Source organism: Cottoperca gobio, chromosome 10, assembly GCF_900634415.1.
Source record: "Cottoperca gobio chromosome 10, fCotGob3.1, whole genome shotgun sequence".
Lineage (NCBI taxonomy): Eukaryota > Metazoa > Chordata > Actinopteri > Perciformes > Bovichtidae > Cottoperca > Cottoperca gobio.
In genome coordinates, this window is record NC_041364.1 from 6,641,310 (window position 1) to 6,657,352 (window position 16,043).

Below are 16,043 nucleotides of genomic sequence, written 5' to 3' on the forward strand. Positions count from 1 at the left end.
AGCAACTTCATTCAAATTACCGATCCAGCTGGCCACTCATGTTTGATTGACACATTGCCAGGGTGCTACAGAGGGGCCTGATGGACAAGTGGCATTTATGAGGCAATTACATGAAAGCTCATTCAGTGCGGCTCAGTGTAGTTAGAGACTGCTCCGAGTAGCAGAGCAAAGCTTGCCGACCATTGCACGCTGAATGAAGCCACAGAGGCCGTGTCTGGCATTGTAAGGCAGCTTGTGTTTGTAGCTCCACATATTTCCAGCATATTTATCAGCTCCCTCTTTATGTCCCTCTACATTCTTTGCTTGCTTTGTGTATGAATTTCCATTTGCAATTCTGCAGGACTGAGCTTAAGGGTATCAGGACTCACATTGTTGGGGACAAATGTCATGCTCCTCCCCCCCCACCCCTCCAACCCATTGCCACTTCTAGACAAGGCCCTGTGGATCAGCCTTGGAATCAGTGATTTTTGATTTGCTAATGAATATGCAAGAAGTCTTCTTATCGGGAAGCCGCTGCCCAATCCCCCTTTTCTCAACTCCCGCTTCCCTCCATTACTGTTTTTCATGATGTGCAGTCGGGGAGAGAGGCCAGCCACACCCCTCCGCTGAGTGGCACTCAATGAGGAGAAGAAAAGGGGAACAAAAATCCTGCCTGGTACTTCCCCTAATGAGCAAATCAATGCATCTGTCCCTCAAGAGATGGGAGAGGGAGAAAGAGACAGAAGCTATTGGGACCCCAAGGACCAGGCCAAAACACTCACACAGAGGCAGTTACCACATGCTATGAATAGGAGCCTTTTTTTAACTTAGCACAACAATATATCAGCCCAGAGCCTCTCATTGGGCAGAGCCGTAATTAATTCAGCAGTTTGACCTACTCGCTAGCCTCTCGTTACCGTAGCTTGAGCCACGCTAATGGTTGAACCTGCCTCATGGCTTGGGCTTCATCTACACATAAACCATAGCAACGGCATCTGAATGTATTTTCATCGAGCCAAGACCCCAAAAACACCTAAAACTATTCTTGCACTGCCAACAGATGTACTGTACATCTCCTGATTCTCATGGTTACAGAGCCACTTGGGCCCAGATTTGAGTGAACATCCCACGTGACTTTGAAAACAGGCCCCCTCATATAAAAGAAACAACATCATGGTAGAGTGCACCTGATGGAGAGGAGGCTCGGAGCTGTGATGGGTGGGTGTGGCATAGAGGGGAGGTGAGGGGCAGGGTCTGGGGGCACACACATAAACACAGGCCTCGTCTATAGACACCCACCCCCACACCTCACCAAGGGAATGAACGGGGTTGAGTGGAGAGGGGTGGGGGGGGGGGAGACATTTGTTTTCATGCATACGCTTACACGATTAAATGGAAAGGGCCAGTGGCAGATTGGTATTGGTCGTGTAGAGAGTGGCAGCGGGCGGGTGGGGCCCTCAAATAGGCTTTGGCCCAATTCAAGAATCTGTAGCAGTTCAAGCCTTCATAATGAAGTTAAATGAAGCGAGGAAATGCTTGGTTGGCCATGGCCAAAACACAGCACCCCTGATGTTTCCTTGAAAGATCTGCCGTGAGCGAGAGCCGGTTCTGGACCGCGAAGTGTCAAACTTTGATTCACTGTCAGCATACGAGCAGTTTTCAGGATGTGTCTGAAATAGGTGCCATAAAAAAGAATTAATAAAATTCACACATGCCATTTTTCCTCTAGAGACTGTATTTCAACTTCCCTACTTGCACACTGATATAGTTTATTTACAATACATGGCTTTTGTCCAGGTCTCAGAAGCATTGTTTTGTTCAGATAAGTATGACTAATCAGGATACGTGATAAACTTAGTCTCCACCTAACATATGGTTTATATTACCTCTGTCTCTCTTTCCTGACACAATATATCAAAGTCTCCATCATTCAGAGTCCCACAGCCCCGACTATGCCCCTATAACTAACCTCGTCTGTCACCCACTTGTCTTCAGGTAGATCAAGGAGGGAAATAGTGGGCTTGATATATGTCTGTAGGTAATCCCGTGATGAATCCAGTGTGCAATTTGTATCGTGAAGGTGGCATCTTAAAGGTCTATGCTTTCCCATTGCTATACTTCTTCCTCTTTTTTTCTTCTGTTCTGGCCTCTCTCTGCCTTTCCTGAGTTTGAAACCTGGGTAACTTAGACTAATGACATGTTGATCACAGGTCAGCACTTCAAACAAACCCACATTAGTTTTAAGATCATTTAGTTATTTAAAAAAACAATACAAAATTCATCGCAAGATGCATCATCACCGTTGCAATGATTTTAAAGATATATGTTCATATTATAAGATGCCCTGCAGTCTCTTTCTAAAGTCTCTGTTGTCATAAGACAGAGAAGAATGTAGTGTGACGGAGACACAGTGAGCCTGTCTCACCCTCACGATCACTAATGGAAAGCATATACTGAAAGGGCAAAAAAGACTAGAGAGATTTAGTGTTTTCATCATCTAGTGAGGACTGCAGTATCACATTCATGCCTAAGTGCCTGACTGATTAAAAGGACAGTAATGTGAAAGGGAGATGTGAGTAAACCATCCTACTCATCTTGGTTTTTTAATAAAAAATATAAACTCTTTAATATAATCTGTATTTTAGATCTGTGGTTATATTGAACTGTTGCACCACCATTGGTTTCTCTTCTTATTCTTTCTCTGTGTGATTTTGTCTCCCTTAGATCTGGTTTGCGTTCGTCAATGGCTTCTCAGGCCAGATCCTGTTCGAACGCTGGTGCATCGGCTTATACAATGTGGTGAGTGTTAATAAAATGGACTCTCCAAAGAACCAACTTTACTCCTTTAACCCGCTACTCTCTGACGTAGAACTGATTTTCTGTGGTGCCCCAAAACTGATCCCTTTATTGCATGACTATGTCATCAACATCTTTAAAATGTTCCCCATTATTTATGGCCTGTTGTCAATTCCATATTCCCTCTGTGCCCTGAACTATGTACTGAATACGAAAGAACAACAGATTTGCTTGCCCTAAAGAGTGTTAGCAAGGGCAGCTACGTTTGAATGATAAAAAGAAAAGGAAGAATGGAGCAGCTGAGTGGGCTGCTGATATAGGGGGTCCCACAGGGCCCTATAACGGGACCACTCCTAATGAACTCATATTTCATATCTGTCATGAATTAAGTAGAAGTAAAACATGTGCATCTGCAAGTCTAATATTTAATACCATGCCATAAGGAGTTGATATGTAACTTTAAACTGTTTATTAAAATCAACTCGATTCAATAAACAAAGATTAATGAGAGACGTGTAGAGTGAACTTTCATCACGTTCCTGATCGGCCTCAAATGGAAGTAATTAATGGGAGGGACACACTGTCAAGTGAGAAGGATCTTTCCACAGCTTTGCCTCTTTGCCTCACATTTATTTCATAATAAACCACCATCTTACATCCAGTACTGTGTTCGGGAGGTGGGAAGAGGGTTCACTCTTTCCAAAAACTGAGGGAATTCCTCCGGCTCAGTGGGAGTCTGTCAGAAGCAGTGGACTGAATCCTCCTCTCAATAGAGATCTTCCTGGGCCTGGGTCTGAATAAGAAAGGAGCCCAGTGGAGCATGTCCTGTGGCCCGCTGGTCCTGCAGACTGGAGCCTGCAGTCTCCCACTCCAGATGGGGCTTGAGGGAACTCACACCAACTGACCCACTGAGCCCCCCAGTCACACAATACCATCACTCCTCTCCCAGCAGCTGCTATACAGAACAACATTACAACACCGCTAAGAAATTACACTTTTAGCTAGGCCTAAATACCTGCTTCTTAGTCAAGAGCATCGCAGATGTTCATTGGAGATGGGCTTTGCATATGAACAGACTTGAAGCATGACAAATCAAAATGAGAAACCCTGAAGGGTTTTAAGGTCAATAGTCTTCAATCATGTAAAATAATGAATGGGGATAATGGAGAACAAAATGAGGGCTAATTCTTCTACACATTTAACATATGGAGATGGGGGCAATTTGAAGACGGGCATTTACCATAAGTAACAGTTAAACTGTTTACATTGTTCATACATAGTAGTTTTATGAATTGGGTGAATTTTGCAAAGTGATTTTGGCTTTTGGTTGGATAAATATGTTTCCTTTAATACCTAGAGACTGTTTTGCTCGGTCAGATCTAAAAGTGATCTCCCTCAGGCTTCATCAAATGACATCCGATGTGACTAAAAGCTCATGTGATCATGTGGACCTTTTTTTAATTGAGAATAATTTGTCTCATATACTGTTACTAAAGTCAAGAATTAATTTTCATGCTTAACAATAAAGCTGATTCTGTGGATTCTGTAGACGAGAGGTATGTGAACACATTTGGTCATTTGTGTGAAACAAAATAATGAGAACTGATCTTTACCACTGATGTTTCTTTGTGTCTGTGCAGATATTCACGGCTCTGCCTCCTCTCACTCTGGGAATATTTGAGCGCTCCTGCAGGAAAGAGAACATGCTGAAATACCCAGAACTCTACAAAACCTCCCAGAATGCTATGGGCTTTAATACCAAGGTAACGCTATTTTCCATCACTTGTTCTTTGTTTACGCACGACCAGATTTAAATTCTATTGCATGACTTCCTTATTATTCTCACTTTGGTCTTTTTGTTGCAGTTAATTGTTGTTTTATCTTGACTTCTTTCATTTTAAAATCTTTTCTGGTCTCTGTCCTGCTCTTTGTAGCTACATTAATATCATTTCTTGATATGGAGCTCTAAAGTTTCTCCAAATATATAGAGCGACATTTCAAGCAAACGTTCCTTCAATTGTGAGGAACTAGTATTCAGTTAATATTTTTGTAGTTTTCCAATGTCATTACCTGCCATTTTGGTGATTTTATACAGCTAATCTCCTACTAAGTGTCACCAAGTACTCACACATCTGGTCATTTTCTTATATTATCTAATCTTACATTTTATAACAATCATCTAGAATTGAGAATTACACTGTGTTCCACCACACAAATGAAAAGGTCAAATGTTCCAGCTCTTACAACCAATTAAAAATCAAAAGAATTACACAAGATGTTCCTGTCGTGTTGCTGCTCAGGACGGGTGCGTCTCCCGTCACAGTGACCTGGCAGCTGTAGTCAGTGGGTCTCCAGTCGTAGCCTGGTTTGGCCTGGCTTGACCTATTCTGTCTGGTTGCAGGGGCTGTCCGTTAGCTTTCCCCCGCTGGTAATAAAGATGTCTCCCTTATTCTCCATGCTCAGCCAGAAGCCCTGGATCCTCCTCACAGGCGTGGTGACCTGGTTAGCGCAGCATGGAGGTGGATTAAAGACGGATTGACCATGGCGGTCAGGGGCAGGGAAGGTCAGATAGGTTGGGGGATGCAGCAGAATAAATCGGGGGGGATATCGAGAGAGTGTGCTGTCATTGTGTGACAACGTTTGTTGCGGAAAATTATGCAATTTGTGAGGGAGTTGTTTGTTCTCCTATCAGGGCTGTCAGATTGAGTTTAACCCATCCAGGACCACACTGAATGTGTGAAATGTGTTTCCATCTGTAGTTTTACTGAGCAAGGACAACTTACTTCCATTAAAAGTGATAGCGCTCAAATGTGTAAATTATAAATAGAATATAAGGTTTATTAGTCATGAGGAGACAGCTAGCCCATTTAAATCCTGCATATTCCTCCCAAACTAAAGTCATTGAAATCTCTTTTTCTGCAAGAATGTGTTGATTAATCGTTTAGTTGATTGACAGAAAATCAGTTGGTAAATATTTTTGATGATAAATTGTTTCTTTGTGTCAATTCTTTACGCAAGAATGTAAAATGTTCTCTGAATCCAGCTTCTCAAATGCTCGATAGTTAACTGAATACTTTTTGGGTTTTCACCTGTTCCAAAAAAACAACAATTTGAATACATGGGAAGCTGTGGGAAATTGGTAACAATATATAAAAGAAAACATTTGAGATTGTCACTCATGATTAATGAACACACTCTAGGTCATTAGGTGAGTTAATGTAAGTAAATCTAATTCTTGTCTTGGCCTGGATTGTGTTTCATAATTAAAGAAAGCTGAAGAAATGGAGGTCATTTGGTGTCCAAAAAACAGACACGCTATACATAAAATAAGTGCTATAGGTCGCCTGTAGATGAATCGTCTTTGTTCTGTATTAAACAGTAGATCAGAGACATTTGTCCTCATTTAGTTGTCCACATTTTTTGTTAAATTCTAATGTAGGATAGATTTTTCCTTCATTAACGCTTTTGAAGACTTCATTACATCTTTGAGCCAAAAACGGGTCACAAAAGTATGCGTCTGATAGTTAGAAGTAAATGAACCTCAATTTTGTTTGGGCCACATTTTCCAAGACCCGTAAATGATGACTCGGCCAGGTCAGCAGGTTGTTTTTGCTGGCTTGTCCACTCTTTTTTCCCGAGATATTTTCCTTGCAGCTGGCCCGAGGCGAGGCGAGAAAATCCAGCAGGAATTTGGCCTCTCGAAGCCTGTCTTTCTGCACGCCTGGCTCTTTTGTACACAACAGATACTGTCTTTGTGAATTAAAGCTGTTTGTGTTGAGGTGGGAGAAGGGAGTGACTGAGGGGCTGTTAGAAACTCAAGGCGTGGCTTCAACTGTGCCACCCGTTCACTTTTAATTACATATATCCTGACACTTGAGTCACTCCATGTGGTCGTTGTAATTGCAGCAGTTTACCAGCAACTATTACCTTTTACACGGCACTTTTCCCTCTCTTATATTCCTTTATTTCTTTCCCCCGCTTTCCCTTCTTACCTCACTGGTTCAAAAACGAAACGGGGAGGAGTGGGCAGCTCTACACATATTTGGCTCAATATTAATTACCGGCATTCATGCTTCTTTATTTTGGCAATTAGGAGTTCCACAAAGGGCAGAATCTTTACAGGACAGACTGGGCATTCATTGGGACGGGATCCCTGGCAACTTGCTGGGATACACGGAAAGAGAAAGAGCAGGGTGGCTGGAGGGGTGAAAGGGAGGATCCCACTGTGACAAATGATTATGAACATTTATTGATTTCATTAGCATTCATTATTGTGGAAGGGACACTCGAGCTTTGCACCCCCGCAGTGTTTGGGAATGGGATAGTTGAGGAGGAGGGTGACCGAGAGCCGAGCCTGTCAATGGGAGGCTAATTGGCATAAACGTGATTGTAACATTAGTGATAATTTAATCCACATTTGACCACAGAGATATAGCGGTGGGGGTTGGTTTCGGCTCAGTGTATTGGGTTTTGTGTACACAGTGGGAGGGTGAGGTAATCCTGGCGGGGTGGGGGGGCTGGCTGCTATGGGACTTTGTTTGGTCGATAGGAAAGGTGAGTAGGTCGTGCCACAGAGGCCAAGGTGTATTACAAAGACTCCTCGTTTGCAACAATACCTTTCCTTCACTGTACCCTGTGCTGCTTTACTCCTCTCCTTCTCCTCTTTAGGCCATTTTAGAATAGCCCCGCAGTGTAAAGCATAACTAATAGTTATTCTGAAATTACTCAAACCTGCGGAAATCCCAGGAAATGTTGAGTTTCAGGGTGTCCAACGTGTCTCCAATGAGCCATGCTTTATGTTTTACTGACAGATTTGCTGAAGTTGTTGAAAAGAGTGTTTTTAAGAAAGGGAGCCTCTAACTTGTCTGCCAAAAAACCGATGATTAAAAAGACGCCAAAGATTAAAATGCGATGTTATTTCTGTTTTTATTTTTCCCCCCGTCAGCCAGTTTGCTCTCTGGGGTTTGACGGATTTTCATCTCTCAGAAGTAACACCGACGTCTGGGTCAGCACAGGGAGGAAAAGGGGGCACGAATGTGGAGCGTTTTTTTGGCAGAATAGATTTCACGGCTGTTTCATGCTACATCGCCCATTAGTGTTTTGTTTGGCTCTGGTGTTGCATAATGTACATTTGAAACAAGGTGGTTTTTGGAGTGGGAGTATTGATTTAAACGACTCATCCAAAGTCTGCATGCTTGTCTACATAGACACACACGCAGACTGCGGTCCACAGCACGATTTTCCAGGCCCTTAATAATTACCATGAAAACAGTTTAATCTCTGTCAGGCCTGTCAGTCTCGCTGTGTGTGTGTTTCTAGGCTGATTTCTGCTTGTTTAAACTCTCCTGTCATTTATTTCTACACCAGGTAAAATTCTCACATGAAAGGGCCGAAGCCTAATGAAATGTATCGAGAGGAAACCCTCGCACTAGCAGCACATATATTAAAGTTGTATAATGTTTTTATCGTCGAGGTGAGGACGAGGTGTATTTTGCAGTTTCTTAAGCTCACTGCTTTGTTCTTCTGATTCTGTTAAATATAGAGTAACCTTAAAATGAAAAGAAGTTAAAACCTCCACTCTGACGTTGTCCTATTGCCTTTCACTGCTCGTACACATACTCAGCAGCCTCTCTCTCCCCCATAACACACACAGAGGATATACAACGTGTCTGTCAGCGGGGTGGCCATTCAGTGAGGAGGCCCCGACAAAACCGCCACTTAGCCTAGCGCTGGGCTGCCACAAAGGGCCCAGGTCAGGGGTCACTTGGAAGGCTGGAGCTCCCCACACCCTTTTCTCATGCTTTTTTTTTCCCTCTCTCTGTCTCCCTCTCTCTTCTTTGAAACTCCTGCCGCCTCCAACCCCCCAACCCTCTCTTCCACCTCCTCTCTGCCTCCTTCCCCTCCATCCTTCTACCCTCTTTTCTTTTTTGCAGGTCTTCTGGGCCCATTGTCTGAACGGCCTCTTCCACTCCGTCATCCTCTTCTGGTTCCCCCTTAAAGCCTTCCAGCATGGTAAGTAGCTCCCAGAGACTCCGCCAAGGCCCTCGGTGGACTCGGTGGATGAAGAGGGAGGATAGTCAAACACACATACTTTGTCTTAATTAGTTCTCTCTTCAACCGCCCGGTCATGAATTACAAACATGTGTGTGCTCCGGCAAGAGCGACACACACTAACAAGCATATATTCATGTTTGCACACAATGACCTGCAAGAATGCTTTTGCACACACTCACTTTGCATTTTTTTTATAAACACACCACTCAGATTCAAACTGTCCAGGTGATTGTTCAGTGCAGACATTGATGCTTTTTATCCAAATAGACAAATATCAGTCTTGTGTGTGTGTGTGTGTGTGTGTGTGTGTGTGTGTGTGCAATTAAATTTGAATTTAATTCACTTTATTTATCCGTATGAGGTCAATTGTGCATGTTTGTGCGCATTGAGATGCAAGGTTTCTGTGTGCGAGTGCTGAGAGAATAGGGATCTTTGAGCCTGTAAGTCTTGGCTGGCCAGAGCAGAGGACCACACAAGCTTGTGCCTGCTCTCAAAACAAAGGCGCCAAGCCCCTTCACTCTGACTGACAGGCTGTCAGCAAAGCCTCACCGCACACAAGACATGTGACCAGCCGGAAGTAAAGGGAAAGGGAGCCTCTCTTTCTTACTTCACTGGCAGTCGTATACTGCTGATATTTTTAGCTTCAGCCCAAACCCACGTGGGCAGTTTGAAGCAATATGTTAATGTTTAATTTGCAGTTAAGTTCTATTTTATTAATTTGGGAAATTCTTCTAACCTCTGTTTTAGGGAAAGTGTTCTCAGTAGGTTGGATTGCGATTTAATGGCAGAATAAATAACCCTTTTGTCATGTTCTTTGTATTTCAGCAGTTAATTAGCCAGAGCATTTAATTTCTGAGCATGATTAATGCACAGCAATTCAGCTTTTCAGTCGTACTGATGGCTTTTCACAGAAACTCTCTTTCCTAATAGTTGCGAAAGACAGAATTAACATTCCAGCCTCTCTCAAAGAGCAGTAATGGAAGCAGCGTTTCACCGTGCTTTTCACTTCACGTTCACGTGTCCACTTTTATATCCCAGCATTTCACACCAAAGTTCACACGGAGATGTACTAGAAGTAATGTCCTACGTGCTGTCTGGTTGTTTGCTCTTTGGATCACCTAATGGAACTCTGTATGAAACCCAAGAGCTGAAACGAGACAGCTTTGGCCCTAAAAGCTTCTGTTGTTGATTTCCTTCACAGATACAGTTTTTGGCAACGGAAGAACTCCAGACTATCTCCTCTTAGGCAACATGGTTTACACAGTAAGTGCACCAATCTTCTTGACGGGCGGTGTTTCTGTTAAACGGTTCAGTGTCTGAGCCAAGTGTTATCCCATTTCTGTGAGTTAACATCAGCGCGACTTCCTTTTCTTCTGCCATTAATTGTGTCTGCTTAAACTTTCCATTTTTATACCGTACAGTATGTAAAACAAAATGTTGGATGTGGTCGATGCACTTTCCATGACCAGTTTTTAGGATTGAAGAGGGACTTGGTTTATTGTCAGTGTGATTTGTGTCTCCGCAGTTTGTGGTCATCACAGTTTGTCTTAAAGCCGGCCTCGAGACCTCGTCCTGGACCATGGTAAGCTGATGGCTCTGTCTTCTCTTCCCAGTTCCTGCATTTTATATGCCCGCCGATACTTGTGACATATTTTACATCCTCGTCTTATCTCCAAGTCTCTTTATGGGTTTGTTTCCCACTGAGCTTGTAACTGTAAACACAGCGAAATGACATGTACCGTATGGTTACTCCTTCCAGTTACTAGAAGCCCCTCAATGTGAACACTTTGGGCCCAAATGATAAAAAAGAAATGGCAATGAACAAGACAGGATAATGTATGACAATGTGAATAAAGCCTAAACAATTTCTGTTTCCTTACCAACAGTTCAGTCACATCGCCATCTGGGGAAGCATCGGCCTGTGGGTGGTGTTTTTCATTATCTACTCCTCCCTGTGGCCCCTCATCCCTCTGGCTCCCGACATGTCAGGAGAGGTAAGCACACACATGCTTACACATCTACACACTCTCTCTCTCTCTCTCTCTCTCTCTCTCTCTCTCTCTCTCTCTCTCTCTCTGTCTCTCGCTCTCTCTCTCTCTCTCTCTCTCTCTCTCTCTCTCTGTCTCTGTCTCTGTCTCTCTCTCTCTCTCTGTCTCTCTCTCCCTCTCTCTCTCTCTCTCTCTCTGTCTCTCTCTCTCTGTCTCTCTCTCTCTCTCCCTCTCTCTCTGTCTCTCTCTCTCTCTCTCTCTCTCTCTCTCTCTCTCTCTGTCTCTGTCTCTGTCTCTCTCTCTCCCTCTCTCTCTCTCTCTCTCTCTCTCTCTCTCTCTCTCTCTCTCTCTCACCGTCTCGCAGCAACAACTTCCTCTGGTACTAAAGAAACTGCTGATATAATCGTCTATCACTGACAGACCTGCAGTGGCTCATAATTCATTTTCTGCTGCGGACACATGCTGGTGGGAAATTTGCGAGTTAAACTTGACACAGGTCTTTGTAAGGAGAGCCAGAGGGGTGTAAACTGTCAGACCCCTGGCTTGTGTTGCATAATGACTTAATTGGGTCAATTAGCCCAATGTTTGCGTTACATTGCCCTCCCTCGGCTCTGAGTATCCACAGGTGACATTGAAACAGTGAAGCAGTCTGGAAGCTAAGCAAAGAGAGGTGAGGATGTATTTGGTACACACACACACACAGATGTCTTAACAGTCTTCCTAACGATCACCAGGATCAGACATTTAGTTTAAGAAGCAATTAAAAGTTAATTAAATGTTAAAAAAGACCACTAAAAAGGCCCCCATTTTCTTTTTTTGTTTTAGTTATTATTTGCATGTGAATGGGACCACTGTCTCTCTGGGTCACCACAGGTGGTCAATGAGAGCCGATTAACCACAGGTGACATTTCCCAGTGCATTCTGGGGAGCAGAGTGAGGCATCTTTTCATTAGAGAACAAGAACACAGTAGGAGGCTAATCAACCAAAAAGGCTGGCACCACACAGCATGCAGTGGAAGAAAATGTCTGTCAATCTGCCTTTCTGTCTGTGTGTGTCCTGTTTGAGATAGTGCTTCAGGCATTTAAGGATACAATGAATGTTTAAATTGTAACAGTTCATTGCGAGTTCATGACTTTACAGCAGTTTTGGTACATCACTGGTCCGATTGGAAGGGATACTTCAAATGTCAGACATTGATGTGAGATAAATAAGAACAGACTTGCTAATGAACGGACACTGACCTGAAAGATCTTTTACGAGTTAGAGTGTAATATCCACAATGCTCAATGCAAATGGCTCCTCATGTCAAAAATAACGACAACTCCTTGTTTTAGTGCAAACAAGTACATTCAGAAAATGATATTTCTTAAGAAGAATAAGTGCGATTTCAACAATATTAGTTTCAGTTTATCATTTACACATGTGCGTTACAGATCAGTGGATCTGCAAAGGCTCAACACATTTAGTCACGGGTGTCTGGAGCTGAACAATATAGTATTTTACTTTATGATCAAAATAACTAATCCTCCCATATGTTTGACACCCCTGGTGTAGCGCCTTGTGCAAAGCCTCATTTCACAAAAGTAAAAAGAGTAAGAGATGTGCACCGTGATGATCGGGTACATCACTATTAGCTATAGACTAAAGGCAGACCTAATGTTCTTCCTGAAGAGAAGAAGCCTTTGTTTGTTGTGCTCATTATCTGATGATCGACACTTTGGGAAATATGCTTATTCGCTTTTTTTGGTTTGAGTAGATTTATACGACTCTCATATCTGCAGCTAGCGAGACGGTTCATTTAGCATAACATGAAGAGTGGAAACAGACTCTGGCTCTTTCCAGTGGTAACACGATCTGCCTACCAGCACCTGGTACAGTACAACGTGTTTATTAGTGAGCTGGTTGGCAGATTATGTTACCTTTTTAGACTGAAACTCGCCGTTTCCCCCTGTCTCCAGTCTTTAGGCTAAGCTAAGCTAAGCAGCTGCTGGCTGTAGCGTCACATTAACTAAAGAGTCTTTGGAGAGTGGTATCAATCTTCAACAAATACGTTTATTGCCAATGATGTAAAACTATTAGTTTTAAGGGCTTTTTAGTCAAATGTCCTTAACTTCCTATCAGTTCTGCTGCTTTGATGATCACAAACACACTTGAGTTCTGTTTATTTCTGCTGCAGGTTGAGGACAGAAGACAAAATAATTAGTTTGCATTGCAGTTGTTATTTCTAATCTTCTTGGCATTTAAAATCCATGACGACTGGGCACTTAAATAACATAGCTTACTATACATGCACAGAAATTGTGACACACACACACACACACACACACACACACACACACACACACACACACACACACACACACACACACACACAGAGGCGATGGGTATATTAGCTTCACTCTATCCCCTGTTTGTGAAGCCTGGTGCTTTCATCCATGTCCTGCAGCACTTGACTGAAGACAGTAATGGTGTCCTGTGGGTAGTCGGTAACCCTACGCCCCTGCCCCAACTCAGGGATGCCAGTATATCATCAAACGGGGGACACATCTCTCCGAAACCCGAGAAGGCATCAGAGACCTCGTGGCCTCTGAAGAGCAGGTTTATTCTCAGCAGCGTCACATATTTCCCCACGGACTCCTGGAAGTGGACTTGAATCTTCAAATATTTTTGTGCTCTCTGTCCTTCCAACTGTTTTCTTTTTTGCTCCTTTTTTACTTTTTGCATCAGCTTTTTCCTCTTTGTTCTCTTTATGTTCATCTTCTCCGCCCCACCTCCCCCACCCCTCCAACCCTGCCAGTTGAAAAGCTGCCCGAGGGCCAACAACATAACAGACACCAGAAGTCCTTTCTCCTCCTGTTTCTGCTCTCACTCACTACCCGGCTCACCGCCTTTAACAAGAGACATAAAGCAGCGCTGAGCTTCATGTGAACGCATTCATCAATGTCAGGCTTAATATTCTTTGGACGATTGACAAGACAGGTGCAGGATCCCTTCATAAAAAAAAAAGAAACCCACACGAAAGCAGCTTGTGTGCTTTTCACAGGTACTCCCAAAAGTGGGGCTCATCCCGTTTTCTCCTCTTAAAGGTCTGACACAGATATCAAAAGAAAATGTGAGATTATTCTGTTCAAGGCGGGTAATCTGCCACGCTAAGCGGCTTAGCTTCACCTCAGGAGATGTCTCTTGTCACACTGACCCGCTGTCTGCTGACTTGCTTCTGCTATCAACACAGCTGCCTCCTGTACAGTTTATCCCGTCTCTCGCTCCGCTTCTCTCTCACACACACACACACACACACACACACACACACACACACACCTTTTTTTGCTATTTTCCAATTTCTTGCTGCGAGCTGCAGAGGAGCAACTCCCGCTCAGACTCGAGTACTCGTCATCTGCACACGGAGTTTACACTCTGCAGGTGTGCATCAGATTCCGCTCAGTGATAAGAATCACTTTGTCGATGTGTAGCGCGCCAGGAGTACACTCAGGGCTATCTATGCCAGGCCGTGAGAAATTGATAAGATTAGGAGCAGGAATGAAAACTATTTCTAGAGAAACGGATCGAATCATTTTTCGAAAGAGCGGTTTATATCGTGAGCCTTCTTTCAACACACATCTCCTGTTTCTTCACTCATCCATCTGCCACTTTGTTGACTCATTAATAAGATCTTGATTCCATTTTGGAGCTTCTACTCGCTTTCAATTGCTCAGTTTGGTCAATTCAAGTAAATTTGAGTAAAACACAGACTTCATTTATTCGAATAATGCGCTGCGTGTAACATAATGCAGGTACGTTGCAAAATGATAAGGTTCTTGTCATGAAGCTACACATTTAAGTCCGATTTAGTGTCACGCATCCTTTCACTGCTTTGGTTTTCCATAAAGTATCAAAGCAGTGCTTTTTTGTTTTGTTCTGTGTGTTTTTATTGCCCTCCAGGCAGCTGCTGGTTTGGAAACCAACTTAAAGAGAAACTTGCTAAAGGCAAGTAATCCATCACAGTTAATAATAAGTCAAGTTTGATTATGTATTGTTTGCAATGTACCTGAAAAGGTTATCTGAATGCAGAGGATGAATAAGTAAGCTGCCAATATTCCCCAACACAAAGACCGTGTCAGTGTTAGATGTTCTCCTTTTTATGTGGTCTTTCAAATAAGCGCTCCAAAAAGCATTTTGGCTTTTTGCAAGAAGTTCCTGTTTTTTAAACTTGTGAAAGAGCCGGTGATGGATTTACTGACCCCTGTTCATCACCGCTGTTGACTTAGTCCCTCAGTGGTACTTGTGGAATCCTTTTGGTCCTTCTTTAAGACTCATGAGCGTGTCGTATGGGAGGTTCTGTTAAACTCTTGCACCCAGAACTGTTCGTCCTCCCTCCTCGCTAATGATTGATAAACAACAAATAACTGACCGTGGTGTTCAGTATTAGTGAGGACAACCGGTTTAATCTGCTGTACACACACTGTAAATCACGTGTGTGTAGTCGTGACTGCCCGATTTACAAGTGTTTAAGCGAAGAGTTTCTTTCTCTGTTTTCACAGTCGATGTCTTGCTGTCTTTGTTAGGCGACACACAGAGAGCCTGGAGTGGACGAAGGACCCAGCTGAGACAGTCATTGCTTGTTTTAAACATTGACCTCTTTTTTTTGGGGGGGGGGGGGGGGGTTATTGGCTGATTTGTTTCTGCTGATGACATTTGGGGAATTTGTGGATTTTTGCCTTGTCCAAGCAAGGCTGCTTTTTTACTCTTTTTATTTGCTTTCTTAGTAATTTCTGCTTTACATGCTCTTTCTTTGACTGAGCTGTTTCTCTCTGTCAACCTCAGTCATTTGGTTCCTCTAGACTCTGCTGTGTTTGCTATTTATCCATAAGAAGCTTAGTATTCACAAGAATGTCTGAGGATTGGAGCTCCATTTGGCCAAATGTTTAGTTTCATCTTCAATTTCCCTCCTCTCCTTGAAGCCAGCATGAACAGTGTTGTCTGGTTAAGCCAGCTGAATTCAGCCAATTGGATAATCAACATGGATAGATGCTGACCAAAGTAAAGTCTGAGACAGGATTCAGCTGAGTCTAAGCCTTCTCCTCTCAGTCTACCTAATAAGAAGTGTAGTACAAAGAAGCTCTGTGCGTTCAGGAAGCTAATGCTTGAATATTAGCGTCTTTGGGATGCGTACAGCTGCTCAAGGGTTATGAAGTAGTTTTTTTCTTACTCTTACTGGATCCAGAGCT

At 43.2% G+C, this 16,043-nt stretch overlaps 1 protein-coding gene across 6 annotated transcripts in view; it reads left to right on the plus strand.

Annotated features, from left to right (window-relative positions):
* atp8a1 (ATPase phospholipid transporting 8A1) overlaps positions 1-16,043 on the plus strand; it is a 100,398-nt gene that overhangs the window by 73,166 nt on the left and 11,189 nt on the right. For all 6 annotated transcript variants that reach the window (XM_029441495.1, XM_029441498.1, XM_029441497.1 and 3 more), the window contains 6 exons: positions 2,704-2,778; positions 4,416-4,538; positions 8,709-8,787; positions 10,031-10,092; positions 10,355-10,411; positions 10,716-10,823. In XM_029441495.1, coding sequence (XP_029297355.1) covers positions 2,704-2,778; positions 4,416-4,538; positions 8,709-8,787; positions 10,031-10,092; positions 10,355-10,411; positions 10,716-10,823 — 504 coding nt within the window. The remainder of the gene's footprint in view (positions 1-2,703; positions 2,779-4,415; positions 4,539-8,708; positions 8,788-10,030; positions 10,093-10,354; positions 10,412-10,715; positions 10,824-16,043) is intronic.